Here is a 15,279-nt window from a genome sequence, read left to right as displayed (position 1 = left end):
CAACTTTTATGGGTTTCCAGTCTTTGGACATGAAGAGTTTCAATTCTTGTTGTTTTAACTCTTCTGGGTTTCTAGTTTTTGGACATCAGGAGCAGGAGATTTGATTTGATTTGATTTATTTGAACGTTGTTGAGTTAGATTATGAGTTTTAATTTTTATCTAATTTTTCTCATACGGCTTTATCATGCTTTCAGATGTATAATTAGTTTATTTATGGTTGAGATGATAAATTCAAATACAAGTTGAAGTTCTAAGAAATTGCATAATATTTTTTACCAATAGTACATTTTGATCTTGTTTTCTCTTGAATTTTTATGTGTTTTATGTTTTGGGAGGAGAGATACATAAAAATGATGTAAAAATACATATTTAACCTTCTTTTTAACGAAGGTGGGTAACAGAGCCTTAACGGAGGGAATCACAGGTGGGTAAAGTGTCAAAATTTGAACCACGGATAGACACATAGAATTAGAGGTAAACCACATGTGGGTAAAGTGTAATTTTTCCTAAAATTTATTTGAGTCTTGGACACTGGACTCGATCCAAACCCAATTTTAATCTCACTGGGTAAGCTTTCACTAATCACCATTGAGTATACAGTCTCTCGGTCATTAAAAAAGTTGAAATTACCAAGATACCCTTGTACGACTTCGAAATAACATTCATGCCCAGCACCGTGATTCTCAGACATCCTGGTAATTCCCAAACTCCCATAGTAATTATCTACTAACCTCACCGGAGAAAAAACCCACAACGCTCTGTACAACCAAGCCCAGCATGGTGACAGAAAAAGCGACGAACGTTTCGGAAATCGAGGACGACGAGGATGACGAAGAACCCGGGGAGGTGATCGAATCAGCTCCTCCTCTCAAGGTCGGCGAAGAGCGCGAGCTCAGTATCTCTGGCCTCAAGAAAAAGCTCCTCAAGCTCGGCCATGGCTGGGAAACCCCTGAGCTCGGTGACGAAGCCACTGGTACGGTGCTGTACAACTCGCCAATCACTCTCGTAGTTTCTCTTGTTTAGAAATGATTGATATTGAAACTTTTTGAATCAAAACGCAGTTCATTATGTTGGTACTTTGCTTGACGGAACAAAGTTCGATTCCACAAGAGATAGAGATGATGAGCCATTGACTATAAAGCTTGGTCACGGTGATTATTTCCTGATAATTTTGAATTTGTTTGCTGTTTGATTTAGCTTTTAGCTTAATTTTGCTTATTGCTAAAGTTAATAGGGGTTGATAATGATAGGTGAAGTGGTTAGTGGATTGGAACATGCTATAGTTACAATGAAGAAAGGGGAGATTGCTTTGTTCACATTGCCTCCTGAATTAGGCTACGGGGCTGCGGGCCGCCACGGCGTTGTTCAGCCTGATTCGGTTGTTCAGTTTGAAGTGGAACTCGTCTCATGGATAACTGTGGTGGATGTTAGCAGAGACGGTGGAATTATCAAGAAGATAATGGACAAGGGAGAGAGCAATGAACAACCCGGCGATTTGGACCAAGTTCTTGGTACTCTTTAACTGCTTAGTTATTTTGTGGTATAATTTTGTTAGAAATGTGTGGATTGTGTCAATGTCAAGCTTTATTTGCTTTGTTTGGAGATGCTATAAGTGGTTTTTGTTGGTAATGCACTGCAGTGAAGTATCGCGTTGCGCTAGATGATGATACTATTGTTGCAGAAACTTCGGAAGAAGGAGTTGAATTTTATGTGAAAGATGGTAATACTTTTTGGATAATAAATTGTATGCCAATTCATGGTGATTGGAATTAACCTTTTGGTTTTTTTTTTTTCAGGTCATCTTTGTCCAGCATTGCAAAAAGCAATAATGACCATGAAAAGGGGAGAGAAGGCCAAATTAGTTGTTCAGCCTCAGTGTATGTATTTGTTCCTTGTTATAAACAAGCTATGTTAGAACTTATGAAATTCTCTTTAAGATAGACGGAGACAAGGGGCGTTCTTGAGTGTAGTAATTGTACTGAGATGTGAGAGAGATTGAAATAACAATGGTGAGATAGATAACTAATGAGTGCCTAGACTTTTGTTGCTGTGTGGATTTAAATTTTCTGCTGTTCTTAGGGTTGAGTTTTGAGGTGTGTTGAGACCGACCTGTTACCCAATCTTCACTTCAATAGTTGGAGTGTGAACCCAAATTGTCCATCACAATCCCACCACCTCAATGTAACAAAATATTCGGAAATTATGACTAGTATGTTTGAGTGTAGTCTTGTAGGTCATGACAAGTGCTTCATAGTTCATATCATATTAAGTGGAGTGAGAAACATATGTGCACTTTTTGTGAGATTGAGTTCTGTGATCCATACTATCAACGATCCTTTCTGATTGATATATTTGGGCTAGGTATTAGCTAATCAGTTGTTTTTAATTCTCTTTTGATTTACATGGAAGCCAGATATTTTGATAAAATAATTTCAACTTTTCTTGTTCATAACTTCGAAGATTTCAAGATCTTGTCCGAGGTTAAACTTTTTAACTCTAATTCTTAAAAATGATTGTAGATGCCTTTGGAGAGGAGGGGAGGGATGCAAATAATGGGGTTCATTCAATCCCCCCGGGTTCTATACTCAACATTGATGTGGAGTTGGTGTCTTTCAAGCCTGTTATTGATATTACTGGTGATTCCAAGGTACTTAAGAAAATTTTAAAAGAAGGTGAAGGGGCTGTCATTCCCAATGAAGGTGCAACTGTTACTAGTAAGTATAGTGATGCATATGCCATTAACTTAAGCAATATCGTCAAAATTGACTTGGACTGGAAAGTTATGAATGATGGAATTTACTTCAATCTCAACTAGAATTAGAATTTCAAGGGTCTATAAATAAGATATGAAATGTTATTTGGTAAATTTTAACATATGCAGTCATACTCAGATAATTCGATGTTCTTTATACAAATTGTTCTTTTGTTCATGCAAAGAAGTAATGAAATATCTAACACGTAGATAACTTCTTAAAGTCATTTCATATGCACCTGGTGTGCAGAAAGCTTCATACTTTTCCCTTATAATTAAGGCTGGTACTCAAAGCTTAGTATTAAACTTGGAAAAGTCTTGAGTGTGTATTGTTTATGAATCTTCCAATCATATCAAAAAAATAAGTTTTAAAAAAAAAAAAATTATGAATCTGATATATCTCTTTATTTTCATGTGGAACTCTCTTAATTAGAAAGTAAGAACAAGAAGAAGAATATATGAAATAAGGTTCTAGTATAATCCAGAGTGAGCAACCGTGGATAAAAAAAAAAAAAAAAAAAAAAAAAGAAGGTAAAAAAATTATGGTATGATGCACAATGAATAGCATCAATAAAAATTTTCAGGGGAAAAACAAAATCCTGTATTTGGTAAAAGCAAATTTAAGTGGGTTCATATGTTTTGAAATACATTATGGGCCTGTAAGGAAAGGTCATGTGATTTTATATATGAAACTGTTATTCTTACTTTCAACTTTTTCAGTTAGCTATATGGCACGGCTAGAAGATGGCACCATATTTGAGAAAAAAGGAATTGATGGAGAGCAGCCTTTGGAATTTATCACTGATGAAGGTCAGTTTTATTCCTAAAACTCTTCTTGATATCTGGACTATGTTATACTTTGTGTTTTGTCAAATTATCATGAAGAAAACTTAAAATCAGCTTTGACTGGACTTTGCCTTTTGCTGTCTGTAGAGCAAGTGATTGCGGGTCTAGACCAAGCAGTGGCAACAATGAAGAAGGGAGAACGGGCAATATTGACCATACATCCTGATTTTGGATTTGGAAGCAGTGAAGTAAGGCAGGATCTTGCTGTAATTCCACCATCTTCAAATGTATTTTATGAAGTTGAAATGATAGATTTTACTAAGGTAATAATTGTTTTGATCAAATTGTAGACATACAGATAAGATGTTCTTTGCTTTCTGAAATTTTCATAAAATTCTCATTACATTGTGGGATAATTTAATTTTATTTATTAGAGAAATCTCATCACATTACAGATGAGGTGTTCCAATTTGAACATTTTTTTTTTGTACATATACAGTTTTGGACACTTTTTTTTCCTAAAAACAAGATTTTGAGGATGTTTTTCAATGTTTTTCATTGTAATCTCCTCATGTATTAACCCCAGTATATGCTGCTAGACTGAATGTCTGGATCCTTTCTATAATATATTTGTCTAATTTATGTCGTTGCCTACTTATTAGTTTTTATTTCTCTATGGTAAAAAGGTAAAAGCACCATGGGAAATGAGTAACAATGAGAAGATTGAGGCAGCTAGAATGAAGAAAGAAGAAGGCAATCTACTATTTAAAACTGGGAAATATCAACGAGCAAGGAAAAAATATGACAAGGTAACTCAATTTTTGCATGTGTGATGCCTAAATTAATTATTCATTTGATTAGCTTCAAATTTGAGAGTTGCTTTATTGTATTCTCCCAGGCTGCAGACTTTGTTAATGAAGATGGATCCTTTGAGGATGATGAGCAAAAGCTTGCTGAACAATTAAGAGTATCTTGCTGGTTGAATGGTGCAGCATGTAGCCTCAAACTACATGACTTTCAGGGAGCAATCAAGTTATGTTCAGAGGTAGATTCTTAAAAAAAGAAAAATAGAAAAGCAACCGATATTTATCTGGAGGAGTAGAGCATTGTGTCACTTGAAAATTTTTTTCCAGATAGAGAAAACTATGCATATTTACTAGTGGAAGGATTGACAATAAAAGCAAATTTATAATAGAGATTATGCATAACATAAAAATTGAGCAAAGCAACATAGTCTGGTCCCTGCCATTGCTGTTTGTGTCAAAACGCAGCCATTAGGATCCAATGATGAGCTCTCTGAATTCAGGAAATTCCAACTAATTTTCATCTCAAACAATATGGTGGTGATCAAAAGTTTGCTAATCTGACTACTTTTTCACCTTGTGGGCTCTATTATGGGGCTTGGAAGTTGGGTCTAGCTCTTCTGAAATTATTGCTATCACAACTCTTTCATGGCATGCCACATGATTTCACAGCAATTCAATAATTTTATGGAGAAGGGATTAATTGAAATTATTAATGCTCTTTTCCCTCCCTACCCCCCACCCTCCCCCACCCCCAAAAAAAATATAATATGATGGCAGTATATATCAGTACCTAGATGTGGACATTACTACTGGTGACAGATTGGCAAATACAGCAACCATAAAAAATGAACATAGTGGAGCTTTCAACAGTATAAGCAGTTTCTTTGTATAGAGAGGTGGAATTTCAGGAAAGATGTAATCTCATTTTATAAATTCTGATCTCCATCAGGTGCTAGACATTGAGTTCCACAATGTGAAAGCTTTGTACAGGCGGGCGCAAGCCTATATGGAAACTGCAGATCTGGTCTCTGCTGAATTAGACATCAAGAAAGCTCTTGAGGCTGATCCTCATAACAGGTAACTGAAGGTGTTTTAATCTGCTCAATGCGCGATTAAAAGTCTTAATATTATGGCACTCTGTTGAACATGGTATGGTTCTATCCCCAGGGAGGTGAAGTTGATTCAGAAGAATTTGAAGCAACTTCAAGCTGAGAGCGACAAGAGAGAGTCAAAGCTCTACATGAACATGTTTGCACATAAGACAAGGGACACACCTGTGGCTACGAAGGTGAGTGATGTTTCTCTTATCTTATTAGCTTATAATGATCATGAAGTTGGAAAATATTATGCAAGTTTTGGCTTGCGTCTGGAAGTACCTTTCTTCTAGAAGCAAGAAACTTAGGTGGCAAAATTTGGCAAATAGATACATTTGATGATGGAACTTGTTTTTAACAGTCGTAATTGGCTATGCATGATTCTTAACAGTCACCAACGCATTACCATAACCACTACACTCACATCACCAGATTCACTGTTTAGGGCACTTTTAAAGCATATCCACATTGGGATTGTTACTTAACTACCATAAAAATCTTCATCATAGTGATTGCTACTGTAAACCATGTCAACATCATTACAATGCAAGCACCACCACCTTCCCCTCCCATGCACTACCATCCTTACCTATCTTCCTTCGTTACTGCCATATTTTCAGGTACCATAAATTTCAGTCATCTTTGCTACCACCTCTGCCTTAATTGCTACCGTAAATATCATGCCAAGAATTATATGTATTTTTTCCCATGATTTATCTTTTTAAGAATCATCAGACATTCATGTTTTGCATTTTTTACAAGTTTAAATACTTTGGCATGATGGTACACTGATAAAGTAAAAATACTTAGGAAAGAAATCTGCAGTTAAAGTGCTTTTTAGATGGTGAAAGTTGAACCACATGATGCATATTACCTCTTGAATCACACTTTTGTGAGATGACCATAGGTGTGATGGGAATTTAGTGAAAATAATGTCTATATATATGTTCCTGGTAGAACTTGAGGCATTTATCTGTCCTCTCTAAAGGAATCATCTAAAAGATATTGATGCAGGACAAAGTTGCAAAAAGAGCTTGTGTGCATTATAAAGAAAACAGAACAACCTTAGATTTCAGCACCAAGAGCAGCCTGAACCCTAGAGCTAGAGTTTCTTATTAGCACACCTCCAAACTTTGTAATATCTTATATCTCCAATAGAAATCTATTTATCAAAATAAACATACCAGTAATGTTTCCTCTAGGACCTATAAATAGAGTTCTAAATTGCATCAAATAAGAAAGTAAAATTAACTTATAAATTTATAATTAGAATAGCAATTGAATCCCATAATAGCTTAGCATCAATTTAGCAACAATCTGGATCACTGGAATCAATCAAATTTCAATCTGGTCACCAGGCATCTGTCTCTCAACGTAATATGTGACCTTGAAATGATATATATCCTAGAAACCTCACAAATGATTTTGTGGATTAAAAGGGGAAAAAAGGGTTGCCTCATATACCAACATGGATGGAAGCCAATCATAATTTTATAGGGATGTCTTAGTATGCACCATTGTAGATTACAATTCTCTTAGTTGAAAAATTGCTATTGATAAAACCCTAGAACATTTTTCCCCTTTTTGTTTTTGGCTTAGTAAAGTTACCCATGCAAACAAGGGGTCACAAACCCTGGGCCATTTGGATTTAACTTATCTATCTACCTTTCCATTTGTATGTTATGGGTTGCATAAAGAACAGAGTATCTTTTGTGCTGGAGAATTAATTAATTTAAAAAATGGTTATGAATTTTTCATTTTGAAAAATTTTCTCTATATGTTACTTTCACGGAATATGCTGGTTATGATCACTGAAGTTAGTGTTATGGATTATTCACAATATCTGTTGTGACTGTTTCTTGTTTATTCTGGCAGAAATTGAAGCTTGAGAAAGGAGAGGATGATAAAACAGATGAAGAGGTCGTGGGAATGAAAATGGAAAAAGTTTCTGATAGTTCTGCCCACTCCTGATGGTGGTGGAGTGGCTGTTGATTCTTTTGGAAAGACTTGGTTCATGAAGCATGTGATGTTTAATGTACGAGAAACTATAAAGCCGCAACTGTAATTACAGACACAGGAAAGAAAATATTCAAAAATCATTAAGCAACAATACAAATGAGTTAATCCAGGTTTAGATCTGTTGTTAATTTGGAAAATTTTGTCCTTAAGACTTTAAAATCATTGTCAATATGATCCTCCTCTGACATAAACTTTGTAGTTTTAGTTTGAGCCAAATCGTTATCCTCTTCTCTTTTCTTGCTTTCAACCAAAAATACAAAAACAAGAAATTCTTGTTTTTGTATTTTTGGTTGAAAGCATGGATTCCAATGAAGAATCTATGTTAGTGCATGTCCAGCCTTGTTCACCCTGAAATTGGGCAACAATCGCTGGAGGGGGGGGTCAATGTTCATTTGGGAGCAGGGAGCAGGGTGGGATGAGACTGGGCACGACAGATAACATCCGTTTTCACATATAACTAACATCTAAAAGTTAGTTTTTGTTTCCCATTGGCTTTTTATGTTTAGGTTTTTAAACTTATTTGCTGGTTTATAATTTTTTTAAATCTCACTTCTTTCGATACAATTATATTTTAACTAATTTTCAGTAAAAAGTCGGATAAGTCAAGTCAAATTACATAAGGAGGATTGCAAAATGCATTTGCCCCACCTTGTCCGGTCTCAGTTTACTCAGTTCTTGTTCTGAAGAGAGGATGAGAGACTAATGATCTGACCTAATTTCTTTGACATCCTTGGTTCCATGGGAATCCTAATTTTTTTTCCTTAAAAAACTATAATCTCTTCGTTTTTGGAAATTGATAATTCATATTGAAAGTCATCTTCTCAAGTTTGCAATTGTATTCCATTTCTTATTGGCCCCGTGAAAGAATCTTAATCTTGTTTTAACAATAGTTTTAGTTGGATGTGTCATTAAATTTTATAATCTTGGCTGCATATGTAATTTATGAAATATTAGCTAAATACATAAACAATCCCAGCCTACAGAAATGAGATTTGGCTTTCAATTTTATGCTTGAGGTTCCACTTCATGTTCTCTTTTGTGGAGCAAATACTAATTTCACGTTTCTGACATGAGAGCATGAGAGAGAGAGAGAGAGAGAGAGAGAGAGAGAGAGAGAGAGAGAGTGAAAATAGTGCATACTACATACACTTCGTTTTTCAACATAACATATATAAAGCAGCTGAAAACATAACATAACAAAACGATATAACCATAAGTCCATCAATCCCAACTCTTATTTTTCCACCTCACTTTCTTTCTAATAAACAAGAAAAAAACCAAGACAGTACGTAGTAGTACTAGTCTATAAACCCTATACTCCATAGTCTAAACACCAAACCTGCCTCGCAACTCATCTATCCTTGATTATTAAATGCACACTTCACAAGTTCATCACATTGAGTTGACTCGAGTACTAACAAGGCATCAGAGACACTATCGATAAATTCAGGGCTGGATCCGAAGTGGCACTCTTCAAGAATTTCCCGAAGCTTCTGAAGAGCTGACAAGGACACCTTCACATTTTCTTTCATCATTTTATCACCAGGAACAACAAGTTCAGAATCTGGAGTGATGAAAAGTCGAGCAACACGAAATGGGTTTTGAACAAGAAGATTGTGATGGTAATCCATGAGATATGAGTTGGTCAAAAGGTTAGTCAAAAATGCACAAGCACGCATGCAGAGTGGTACATCCCTTGTATTTTTAGCCTTTTCTAAAACCTTCACAATACCCGTAAGCATTATGACAAAAATTCTTGTATGGGTCTGAGAGTTGGTACGTTCAAGTACCTTGTTTAACAAATTGACATGAATCAATTCACCTTGACCTTGTTCGAGAACTTGACCAACCCAATACACAACACTTTCCTTAATGCTCTCAGAGCTATAGCTCCACAACAAAGTTCCCACTATAGCCTTGAAGCAAAGTGCTTGACCTTCACTCAATAAGCTCTTATCATCAACAGGAATGAACTTGTTTAGAGTTGCTATAGAAACACATATCAAGTTCTCTTCCATGAAACACTTGATCCTGTTGTCACCCAATTGCATGTTCAGGCAGATGGCCTGTGAGAATTTGATGAACAAGTCCTCAATAGCATCGTGTAGCTCACGAATCCCATGTTGAGCAAGGATGTCCAAGACAATTTTCGATGCCCAAGTGTGAGCGAAAAACGATGGGTCTATGCTATACACCGCAAGCAATTTGAGGATTTCGATAACTTTTTTGGCAGTGTCAAGTGGAACGTTTTGTCCTCTGTTTCTCCAAACTAATTCGAGCAGAGGCATCATGGATGAAGTATTCCGTCTCGCGAAATGAATCTGTCGCATTACGGTACCGAAAGCACGGTCCCTTACACCAGAGTCTTCAGAGAATAAATCTGGGAACTTGGCCTCCAACACCGGGTCGAAATTCATTTCCAATAGCTATATTAAAAAATAAAAAAAAAAGCTGTTGGGAATACAATAATATGGTGAAAATTTTCAAGACAATAAGAATAAGGATAATCTCAAACCCTCCATGCATAGTAAAATTTCAGAATTACCTTATCGAATGTGTATTTATAAACTATGCATAAAAGATAAGTTTATGAATTGAATAATAAAAAACATTCAATTGATATAACATTTAAAATACGTGTTGCATGGTAAAATTTCAAGATTACCTTATCAAATGTGAATTTATAAACTATGCATAAAAGATAAGTTTATGAATTGAATAATAAAAAACATTTAATTGATATGACATTTAAAATACGTGTGAAGATCATAAAGAACACATAATCTAATGATGAGATTTTCAAAATTTTGAAAATCTTATCATTAGATATTTATTTAATAAAAATTGGTCTAACATTTTCTCTCTCTAACTCTCTAGCTACCTCTCCGAGCTAAACCATTGTGGGAAACAGATATAACTGTACAATTAAATACTACTACTGCTACTTTCAAAGCACAAATCCTGATAAATCATTGTTTATATAGAATGCAGCACATATAGAATAACACAGAGAAAACAATTAAGTAGTACAGGCCATGCAAGTACTTAACATCAAAGATGAAACACATATAACTCTTAATTTTACTAGGAAAAATTCCAAAATTCCAACTGTTAATTAAATACGTATACTATTACCATATAAAATTACGTACTAAGATGAAACACATACTGATTTACCATATTGGGTATTTAGAGTATGACAAGAAGGGAATTAACACAGCAGAGAGCAAAAATGGGAAAATGAGTCGCACCTTAGTCGTTGAAGATTCAAGAGTCTAATAAGCAATGTGAGAAAAAAATGATGCTAATGGAAACGGTATATATGAGAAAAACGAGAATGAGGCAAAAGGAACGGAATGGAAACATGATATTTATAAACTGTTAAATATTAGCATTGATACACCATGTTGAATATGCTAGTATAGATGCGGAAACGAAAGCATAAAGTATAAAATATAGTAACATACGAGGGTTACGTGGTTCAGCCTAACGGCCTACATCCACGGAGGAAACCCTAAAGGGTTACATTAATAATATATTAGAGTGTAGTACAAATCCTGTGTTATAATGAATCATAACATGTGTATATGTAGTAGACTAAACCCTAGACTAATAGACTTCTAGTACAAGTAGGAGACTTGACTTGCACACAAAGTAGAATTAGGCTTGGGCCTATACTAATGGGCTAATATATCTCTAACACCCCCTCTCAAACTCAAGATGGAAACTTGATGAAATCTTGAGATTTGATAAGGTTGAGAAGATCCCTTGAATGAAGTTTGGCTCTGTGACGGTAATTTGAGGAAGACAATGGTCTTGCAGTGTTGATGCGACTTCTAACGGTGGCTTGACTATACCGGAGAGTTTTGACGGCAGCAGTAGGAAGCCAAATAAGATGAACGCAGCGAAGAAAACACCGAGGAAGACAAAGATTGCTCTTAAATATACCGCAAAGACAGAAAACCATGGCCACAGGAAGGTGACTCTGATACCATGTTAAATATTAGCATTGATACACCATGTTGAATATGCTAGTATAGATGCGGAAACGAAAGCATAAAGTATAAAATATAGTAACATACGAGGGTTACGTGGTTCAGCCTAACGGCCTACATCCACGGAGGAAACCCTAAAGGGTTACATTAATAATATATTAGAGTGTAGTACAAATCCTGTGTTATAATGAATCATAACATGTGTATATGTAGTAGACTAAACCCTAGACTAATAGACTTCTAGTACAAGTAGGAGACTTGACTTGCACACAAAGTAGAATTAGGCTTGGGCCTATACTAATGGGCTAATATATCTCTAACATAAACGTTTGGATAATTTTCTAGTACCAAAATGCCCCTTTGCATGGTGAGCAAGAATGAGCTTGGCTCATGCACTTCCATAGTTCCATTGCAAATTTGTTGCCCAAACAAACTAGGGGCATACATGGAAGAAAGAAATTAAGGTGGTGTCACCATGTACGGTAATAACTCTCTTACAATCTTACCCTTGAGGGACTTGTATCAAAATGATCAGATATAATGTTAATCGGGATTTCGATTTAAGCCATGGTTCAAGTGTGGCTCTTTTAAACATTTGCAAAAACCAGGCACTTTATAATTTGCCCAGAAAACAAAAACAAAGAAGGTACGTAGAAGAAATGAATAGAGAGGTTTTCATGGATTATATGCGAGTGAGTGACCCAAAATATATATGTCTTTGCATGCAAGGAAAAAAAAAAAAAGGACTAGAAAGGAATATTTAGTTATTGGGTGCAGAACAATTTAGCTGAAGTGAGTTGGTAACAGAAATTTCCCTGAAAATGAGGAGATAGTTAGTACAAGTCGAAGTACAGAGAGAGAGAGAGAGAGAGAGGTTGTGAGCTAGGATTGCTAGTGCAACAGCACACTGTTTCTAGCTATCATCTGCCACGGTTCAACGTTCTGTTGCGATCTGAAGTTAAGATGGGTAACAAGTAACAAGTAACAAGTAGCAACAATACTGTAATTCAGGATGGCTATATATTTTTAGGTGCAACCCATAAGAACTTGAAGAAAATGAGTGTGGACGTACATGAGCTAGGGAATTTACTTGCGTAGATAACGAGGATGGTAGGAAGCGTAAGAAATGTGATAGTAAATTAAAATCATGGATTGACAAAATTATTCTCCAAAAGAACTTCAAGCTTCGTGTGATTCCACTGTTATGGATCCCAAGCTTTAAAAAATAATTGTAAATAGATATTAAATTCGGGTAAAATAAATTATAACAAAATAAAAATTGGTGAAATACATACTTTTCCTTTTTGAATTAGGGTTTAATATAAGTAGTGGCGGAGTCAAGATTTGACTTGAGGGAGGGCAAAAATTAATATGTATGATACACATATTTAAGCACATCTATATATATAATAGTTGAAACTGGTTTAAATTTTTTTTTAAATTATTTATTTGAAATGCTAACAACTAAGTAATAGTTTAGAGTAAGAAAGCCCACCAAAAATAGAATATTGCTGTAACGATGAAAAAGCATTCAATCAACTTGTGGAAATAAATGAAGGTTTTATTATTTGCTATCATAATAAATTTGTTTAGAGATGATAAGTCAAATCTGATTATGATATCCAATGCGCAAACTAAGAAGGTTTACGTCATAGAATTGAAGAAGAAATTATGCTTCTTCTATTAATTCATAGTTTAAGAGAAAAAATACAAGTGTTGGTTCTCGAGTCTAGTCCGAGATTGGGGTTACAAATGGATAGATTCTTTTCTTTCTTTTTCTCGCCTCCCCGACACCTGGATCTTCCTCTTGCTTTTATATCCAGCTACAACTTATCTGAATCTTACACTTAGAGAGCCGAGATTGCACTCCTAGAACTCTTGTCCCATTCAGAACATACTAGCAAGTTTTACCCTATGATCTTAGCTGTGCCATAACTATTTATGGTCATTTCCTCATTAATGTGGTTAGAGAAGTGGTTGTCTTATATTTAATGTGGAAGGAATGGCTTCTATACCCTTCTTTCTTCATCCTTCTCATATTTTGTGCTAAGTCTGCTTTCTTTCCTTTTTTATGTTTTAACTTTATGCGCTTCACATAACTAGTACTCGTTTTGAGTTCCAAGGTGAGTTCTCGGAAATAACCTTAACTACCCATTTAAATTAGGTATGGGATCCTCGTCCCCATAATTGCATTTATCTATTAAGGACTTTTCTTTCACATGAATAAGTTGAATTATGATTTGTTTTTTCAAAATTGGATTTTCATTTTGCGAATGAAAATTAAAGATTTTTATCTGTTAGATAACTAGCAACTAAAATTTAAGATTATGTTGATTTTGTTAATATTTAATCATAAAAATTCATACTATAATAATTAGACTCATGGTACTAATTAACTGCTAAGGTAAGGTTTTAAACTTAAAGAGTTTTGACATAAAGAATATATGCACACATGTAAGCACATTGCCCAAGTCAGTAGCAAATGGTCTATATCACACATGTCCAATGTTGTGTGCTGATAGCGTGAGGCTCCCTTTGTGGGCTTGGTATAGTGGATCTTGCTATGTGGCTTAACCTGGCATGGCCGACATTGGGAGTGTCCTTAAATTTGACAGCGTAACAAGTTTTTGACATTACTCACATATTGATAGTCCAACTTAAATAGTAGATTCACCCTTTATTTATGCATATAGCCCAACCTAAATATATTTCTTTTACATATAATCATTAGTTTTTTAACTAAAGAATAATTATGTTAAATGAAATTATACTGGAGAAGGCATTTTTTTTTCCATCAAATAAATGAAATTATAAGATTTATGTTCAAACAAAAAAAAAAAAAAAAAGCTTTTTTTTCCTAATTAGATAATTTTATACTTATATCAACAATTTTTCAATTTCTTTAAAACTTTCCACAGTTTCTACGTTATCTTTATAATTTCTAGATCTACGCATAAAAAATTTCTACAAAATTTCAAGAGATTGAACCAAATAAAATATATGCAGCTAAAAACATAACATAACCGTTGAGAAGAAAGAAGAATTACAAGTTGTTGCAGAGATGCTAGTTACTGCAGAATTAAAGCTGCTAAAGTTACAAGTCGTTTTGTCTTTATGTAATAAGCGGCTGACTAGCTACAAGTAGTTTTTGTTATAGTCTACTTAAGCAATTGTCACGTTCTGCACGTGCTTCTTGTGTTAGTAGGCTAATTCGTTTTCTGTTAGCATTACTATTAGTTAGTTTAAGTTTGCTATAACTGGTACCAGCTTTTGGGTTTATGTATATAAACTAATTAGTCTCATCAATAATAATCATTATGCATTCTTCAACAATGTTTGGTAGGGCATTTCAAGTAACCATTTGAACATTTTAAACATATTTACACACTTTTTCACCCACAAATATATCAAAAACATCCAAATAATATTACTCAAACTATTCTACCAAACACCCCTTTATTTTAGTTTCTCCTTTATTTTTCAACAATAACAAAATGATATAACCAGCATTATCATCAAATGTTCTATAAATATGTCATTTTAACACACTAAAACGCTACTTTATTATTTTAACACATAATTTTACAATTCACCATACATCACACCTTCTATTCTTTAATTCTATACATTAAAATAATATATACAAATATTAAAATAACATTAAAAAACTAACAATATAAAAAAATACAAAATGTGTGACAGTGAATGTGTGGCTGAAAATGTAGATGAAGAGATATTTTATTTGAGATGAGAGAAAAAGATGAATAAAAAAATAATAAAAATCAAATGCTATTTTCATCCCTATCATTCTAAAGATGAGATTGTAC

At 34.5% G+C, this 15,279-nt stretch overlaps 2 protein-coding genes across 4 annotated transcripts; one reads left to right on the top strand and one right to left on the bottom strand.

Moving 5' to 3' along the window:
• The first annotated feature begins 645 nt into the window (after positions 1-645).
• LOC115971902 (70 kDa peptidyl-prolyl isomerase-like) lies at positions 646-7,661 on the top strand. 3 transcript variants are annotated; one of them, XM_031092004.1, is made up of 13 exons: positions 646-973; positions 1,062-1,151; positions 1,251-1,511; positions 1,640-1,720; positions 1,797-1,877; positions 2,520-2,714; positions 3,473-3,562; positions 3,686-3,861; positions 4,225-4,347; positions 4,437-4,583; positions 5,294-5,421; positions 5,512-5,632; positions 7,314-7,661. In XM_031092004.1, exons 1-13 carry the CDS (start codon positions 778-780, stop codon positions 7,407-7,409), a joined length of 1,785 nt encoding a protein of 594 aa, XP_030947864.1. In that variant the 5' UTR covers positions 646-777; the 3' UTR covers positions 7,410-7,661. The 3 variants fall into 3 exon arrangements, with proteins under 3 accessions (XP_030947864.1, XP_030947863.1, XP_030947865.1); XM_031092003.1 differs by having other exon boundaries at positions 652-973; positions 3,464-3,562; positions 7,314-7,619; XM_031092005.1 differs by lacking the exons at positions 646-973; positions 1,062-1,151; positions 1,251-1,511; positions 1,640-1,720; positions 1,797-1,877 and having other exon boundaries at positions 2,563-2,647; positions 7,314-7,619.
• Positions 7,662-8,639: 978 nt separating this feature from the next.
• Positions 8,640-10,775, bottom strand: LOC115969991. Its single transcript, XM_031089635.1, has 2 exons — positions 10,709-10,775; positions 8,640-9,883 (listed from the first exon to the last, which is right to left on the bottom strand). Exon 2 carries the CDS (start codon positions 9,872-9,874, stop codon positions 8,813-8,815), a length of 1,062 nt encoding a protein of 353 aa, XP_030945495.1. The 5' UTR covers positions 9,875-9,883; positions 10,709-10,775; the 3' UTR covers positions 8,640-8,812.
• Between the last annotated feature and the right edge of the window lie 4,504 nt (positions 10,776-15,279).

This window comes from Quercus lobata, chromosome 12 (genome assembly GCF_001633185.2).
Source record: "Quercus lobata isolate SW786 chromosome 12, ValleyOak3.0 Primary Assembly, whole genome shotgun sequence".
Lineage (NCBI taxonomy): Eukaryota > Viridiplantae > Streptophyta > Magnoliopsida > Fagales > Fagaceae > Quercus > Quercus lobata.
The sequence above is the reverse complement of the archived record's forward strand: the minus strand, read 5'-3'. Positions and strand labels throughout refer to the sequence as shown.

Coding starts and splice junctions, on each gene's coding strand:
- LOC115969991 (XM_031089635.1), bottom strand. CDS start 9,874: ATGAATTTCGACCCGGTGTTGGAGGCCAAGTTCCCAGATTTATTCTCT.
- LOC115971902 (XM_031092003.1), top strand. CDS start 778: ATGGTGACAGAAAAAGCGACGAACGTTTCGGAAATCGAGGACGACGAG. Junction 1,512..1,639: donor CGATTTGGACCAAGTTCTTG/GTACTCTTTAAC, acceptor AATGCACTGCAG/TGAAGTATCGCGTTGCGCTA. Junction 4,584..5,293: donor CAATCAAGTTATGTTCAGAG/GTAGATTCTTAA, acceptor GATCTCCATCAG/GTGCTAGACATTGAGTTCCA.